This window comes from Tyto alba, unplaced genomic scaffold (genome assembly GCF_018691265.1).
Source record: "Tyto alba isolate M040663 unplaced genomic scaffold, T.alba_DEE_v4.0 Super-Scaffold_2, whole genome shotgun sequence".
Classification (NCBI taxonomy): Eukaryota; Metazoa; Chordata; class Aves; order Strigiformes; family Tytonidae; genus Tyto; species Tyto alba.
In genome coordinates, this window is record NW_024881282.1 from 18,817,981 (window position 1) to 18,823,980 (window position 6,000).

At 48.4% G+C, this 6,000-nt stretch overlaps 1 protein-coding gene across 1 annotated transcript in view; it reads right to left on the reverse strand.

Annotated features, from left to right (window-relative positions):
• The window catches only part of ARHGAP20 (Rho GTPase activating protein 20), a 60,821-nt gene extending 55,207 nt beyond the window's left edge, over nt 1-5,614 (reverse strand). Inside the window, 1 exon segment of the mRNA XM_042793371.1 lies at nt 5,458-5,614. Within this exon segment, the coding sequence (XP_042649305.1) occupies nt 5,458-5,556 (99 nt within the window). The 5' untranslated portion in view covers nt 5,557-5,614.
• Nucleotides 5,615-6,000: the final 386 nt, after the last annotated feature.

Here is a 6,000-nt window from a genome sequence, read left to right on the forward strand (position 1 = left end):
TTGTCTGAGCAACAAAACCTATCTGTGGCACACATTTCTGATTTAGCTAGACATGAACCAAAGCACAGAACACAAACCTTTACCAAAACCGGTAAAGCAAAGCTCAACTAACTGCTCAACAATCAAAAAATCAAACCAATTTCAGCATCTAGCAGTTAATTTTCCAGGACCCTTGTGCATCACCCTTTCCCCTGTATCACTGGGCTACTTAGGAAGGACAATAAATAATTTTTTCCTGCATGACATGACCTAGTATTTGTTAGACTTACAGTGTATGGTTGTCTAAAAACACCAGAAATAACAAGAATCTCTTATACTTTGGTAAAGCAAGAAATGGCCCTATACTGACCTATAACATTCCTGAGCCCTTATAAACAGGGTGAGAAGATGACTGCATTTGAACTGCTGGCTCAGGCAGCAGAGATGTCTAGGTCCCACGGAGAGCCCATTTACCATAAAGGCAGAGCAGGTGACAAAACTATGTGCTTCTGTTTATGCTGGCAGAATACTTTTACTTACAAGGCCTTTCCTAAAAATAAAGCCATTTTTGGATGGATAACCAAGGAGAAAACAATTGCAGGGGCATGAGAGGAAAGAACTATCAACACAGTGGAAGCAAAAGCACATCACCATGGATCAGCAAATGTTAGAGAGCACATCAAAGTTGGAGACTAAAGGCCATCTCAGAGTAGAAAGAAAAATGAATGAAAGAAACTAAAAGCAAAAGATGCTTTACCCACTACTTCCCAAAGCATACAAGTCTTCAGAAGCACTGATATGGATGTGTTCAAAAGATGTCACCCATCTACACCAGAAGATGGAGTTGTGGAAAACTACTAAAAATGTGGAGGAGGGGAGCATCAGTATTTCACCTGTGGGTCCTACTGTCAGCTGCACTGCACCCACAGTGCTCAGACCAGCAACTCTGGTTGTGGTGGTTTTGATGAAGCCCAAGTTTCCTTTCAAGCCTGACACAGAGCAGGGAGGTTAATACACGGACACAATTCTGCACCAGTTGCTGTACAGAAAGGCTTTCTCAGTAGCAGTTTACAGATAACGGAGAGAGGAGATTCCTCCCCACTCCACATGGATATTCAAGCATCATTAAGTAAACAGGCAATAATTTGATATATGCAGTTCTTGGTTATTAGATCCCACATGACCTGCCAAGTCCCTCTCTTTCTTTCTGCTGCCATGAGGGACAAAATACCACAACCCAAGAATGGGAAACTCAAGAACTAGAACACATTGTTTCAGTTTCTCTCATGGGCAGTCAGAGCATAATTTTCAGTTTCTCTCATGGGCAGGCAGAGCAAGGATTGCTAATGCTAGTTCATAATTAAAGTAGCATAAGGAGGCATATCACAACAGTAAGTTATCATAAGCCAGGACACCTGCCAAGGTGATTTCAATGTAAGGGCCAACTATGTGGATAACTTAATTAAAATAGGGGCTTTTTTAGTACTCATCAGAGATAAAATTGCTGCAGGATATGTCTTCAGGATGACAGGAATTGTCCATCACTTCACTGAAGAGTGCCAGAAGTATACCTGGACAGCCAAGACTCCCAGCACTACCAGGTGTGATTTTGGAAGCAACCCACCAGATCTTCAGCCAGGATCATAGCAAACAGGACAGGAACTTGAAGGGAAAAGAAATCTCTGCTTAAAGAGTTTTATGTGAAAAAACATATATATAAGGGCATGAGATCAAGGTTTCATCAAATATAATGGCAAATACTTATTTGATTCATCTTTGCACAGTAAGACAAGCAAAGGAATGAGGATTATGTATGACTACCTTTACTCTTCCCATGCTGTTAATTTACTTGAATTTTATCCATTTAGTAAGCTGTTGGGGAACATTATAAGTCTCCTTTCCCTGACAGTAAACTGGTGCTGTATTTGTTATCAGAATCCCAAAGAAACACATTTTTATGGTGATGAGATACCATATTTCAAGTCCTAAACCATAAATACTATTTTGGTTAGTGTGCAAAATGGTTAATTTTTTGCACACATTGTATGAGTAAATATTAAAAATTGCTGAGCCTCCAAAACATTATAAGTAGTTACTTGAAAAATCTTCAAGGAGGCAGCAAAAAATCCTAAGTGACTCCTTGTGTTACCAAATATTGTCTCGTGTAAAATATTCAGGGTTGGTTTGAATCCAGCCCCTCTAAGAAGAGAGAAGTGAAACACCAGGAACTTATAAATACGGTTAAATGACCGCAGCTGCTACTGCTGACACAGTTACATTGGCATGAAAGATGTCTCTGCTGCATAGTTTGTTTTGATAAATTTGTAGAAATAAGCTCTATCAGTATAATCACTCTTTCTCATGTTACTCCAATCCACTTCAGAGTTGCATCAATTTACTGGTATTGGTTACTAAACCAAACAGTCAGTACAAAACTTCTCTGTAGGTCAACCACACATAGTCCAGTGACTCCAGTAAGTCCATTAAAAGAGGGAATCTAGACCAGAAATTTCCAAAAGCTTAACTAAAACACTGCACTTTAATGTCATCTTTTAGCAGGGTGTCTTGGATGCCTTGTAAGCATTTAACAGGGAGAACCTCCCAGCATCCGCGAGATAGGTTAGCAGTTCAAACCACTTTGTATGTCAAGAAAAGGAAAGGAAACGTTTCTGGGAAAACAGTTTAAGTGGTCACACAAAATACATGAAAAAAGTCCTTGGCACTTTCCGTCTCTTAGTCCTATGACGTGGTCAAGCATGTGATCCTTCAGCTTTGTTTTGAGAGCCAAGCAACAGATGAAGTAGGAGTTCAGACAACCACAGAACAATGTTGCAAATCTCAGCTAATTTGAGAAAGGTATAGTCACAATACTAAAAAGGGAGAAAGGTTCAGTGGTCATTTAGCATCCCGTATTTGGGGGTATTTGTGCCAGAAAGTAAAATAGCTGATGTATTGCATACATATTTGCAACAAAATTGTTCAACTTGACATGATGTGTCACCGGTATCAAAACTGACTTCTTGCCAACACATTCCTCCATTTAATTGTATGTAACCAATACAAGCAGCGTAATCTCCCCAGTAGTAAGAAAGACTTTCTGTATTGTAGAAAAATAAGATGCTTTGGCACCGAGTGGAAGGCAAGACGGAGTTATATAGTGAGTCCATAGGACCCAAGTAGTAAAAAAAAATACTCAAACTGTCACTGAGATCCAGCTTCAGGCAAAATTAGGACTAGCCCACTGTTGCACATGGATAAAGGTAGGAATCTTCTCCCCAGGTAGGCACAAAGAGATGGCGTGGTAGTAGTCTCAAGGGAGCACCACGAGCATGGACAAGCAGCTGAGCAGTCGGCTGGATGTTGGTGTCTGCCTGTGCTGGCTGTGCATGGTGTACAAGGCTGCCATACGCTGCATGGCCCAGCCAGGGTCTCAAGCTGCTTCTCTGCAGCAGGACTTCCATCTGTACCCCCGACGCATGTGCCTCCACGCTGAGGAATTCCAAAAGGGCTGCCAAGGTCCGTAAAAAGTAATATCCCCGCTCCCTTGTCAGCGCTGGCAAAAACAAGGTCTGTGTTCCTTCGACTGTGAGCTCTTTGGAGCAGGAATAAGAAACACAAGTGCTACCATTAATATTTGTCCTCAGAACGATGAATCATGAAGTAAAACTTGTAAAAAAAAAATGTTCATCTTCACAATACTTAAGCATCCCTTGTCATTTCAGGCGGGTGCCTGGTATCAGGGCTCTGACAGGTTGGAAGATACATGGTGTTTGTCTTTGGCAAAAATGAAAGAAATGATAGAAGAAAAATCAAAGCCACACATTTAGCCATTTCAAAGTAGATCCCAGTACTTGGAGAGGGTGAGTATCTACTCCATCACTTTGTCCGGCTAGGCAGCAGAAGGTACTCTGCCACTTTGTGTAGGTGTATGAGACTCCCCCTTCAGAAACCAATAAGGTACGAACTGCAGCAAAGTGTGGTGGAAGTCTTGGCCGAACACTCTCCAGGCAACCATTTCACCATCAGCTGCTGCTGCCATGAGAAGAGATCCCCAGGGCTGTAGCGCTACATGCCTTGGTGGGACATGGCACACATGGGCACAGCCCATGGAAATCAAAACCATTACTCTCGACCCAAAGAGATGCTTTGGCAGGAGGAGAGGGACCAGGACATCTCTCCGCACCACTGTGCCATGGCCAGCAAAGCCCCAACCACCACTGCTCAACAGCAGGACTGGACACAAGCTCAGCCTCTACTACCACACATCCTAAATTCATGTCACCAGGTGGACAGATTTAGTAAAGGACACTGTAACCTGGCCAGTCATTCTAATCCTGCCAGTCTATTTGGCAGTCAGTAGTACCATGCACCTCTAAAGACAAAGCAGTGAATAGATATAAATGCCATTGTGAGGCAAAATTGATAAGGCAGGAAGGTAGCTCTACTTTGGATAGAAAAACACCACAACACTTGCTGAACCAAAAAAAAAAAAAAGAGTTGTTGTTTTACACAGTGAGAAGAATGTGGTTATTACTGCTTGTTACAGCTAAGTATAAGGCAGACACAAGTAATTGGCTGTATGCAGAAGTGAGCATTTTGCACTTGATTGTGTCAGATGCTGAAAAGCAATTTGAGACATCAAACAGATTTTACAACCCGTTTGAAGATGGAATGACGCTCTTCTGCTATCAGTTGTGATATACTGAGAGAGCGCAAGGCGCTTCTTTGGGAAGCTGCTCTTACATTTCTCCTGTACAAAGCACGTGCAAGAGCAGCCAGCAAACCCCCTCAGCTCTAGCAAACCCTTCCCTCGCTCCCCGCAGACACACACGCACCAGATCCCTCTTAGATCCCCTGGATAATCATCCTGCAAACTTCCCCCCAGCTCTCTCCAATACCCACCCAGCAAAACCTCCAGACATCCATCCAGCAAAGCCCTCCTTTTGGTCTCCCCAGGACACCCATGCAGCAAAACCGCACATCTCCCCCAGCACATCCATTCAGCAGACCCCCACCCCCAGCTCCCCGGGATATCCACGCAGCAAAGCCCCTCGGCTCCACCGACCACCACCCAGCAAACCCTTCCCTAGCTCCCCGGGACGCCTATGCAGGGACCCACCCCGGACACCCAGGCAGCTGCCTCCCTTTGCTCCCGGGACATCCGTGCAGCAACCGCCCTTAGGTCCGCCGGGTTATCCACCAGGCAGAGCCCCCTGAGCCCCGCCGGGCACCGCCGCGCCCCCAGTTCCCGGGGCACCCGTGCAGCAAGCCCTGCCCGCGGCCACCCTCAGTCCGAGCTCCCGCGGCAGCTTCCCCCCGGCCCCGGTCGCGGTCCCGACGGCGGCGTGCCGCCCAGCCCGCTACCCGGGGGCGATGAAGCCGCGGAGTGCCCGGTGGGGACGCGGCAGCCCGCGGGGGGCTCCGGGACCGGGGCTGAGGGGAGCTCTTTCCCGCGGGGTTTCCCGGGGACGGCCTCACCTTCTTGCTGTCGGCGGCGGCGAAGACCCTGCTCTCGCCGCTCACCGAGGACGAGCGGCCCGGCCCGAGGTGCTCCTGTTGCGGGGACATCACTTCCATGCAGCCCCGCGCCGCCGCCCTCCCGCCGCGGGGACACCCCCCCCGCCGCCACCGCCGCCGCTGCCGCCGCCCGCACCATGGACAGGGCGCGCCGCGCCGCGCCGCGCCCCCCGCGGCCACGCCCACGCCGGGGGACACGCCCCTCCAGGACACGCCCCTCGCAGAGACCACGCCCCCCTCCCCCCGCCCCAGCGCCCCGTTCTGTGGGGAAAGGGGATGGAAGCGCGCGGCGAAGGGAGGCGACGCGCATGCGCCGCCGCCGGGAAAAGGGGAGGGGGGGGGGGAGAGGGGGGACGGGCATGCGCTCGTGCCGGGGAGGGGGCGCGTGCCCACCCTCTGCGCCTGCGCGTACTGCAGAGGCGAGGGGGGCAGCGCTCACCGGGACGTACCGGGGGAAGGGGGCTTATAGCTTTGGGGGGCTGTTGCATGGTCCCAGGCTTGGGG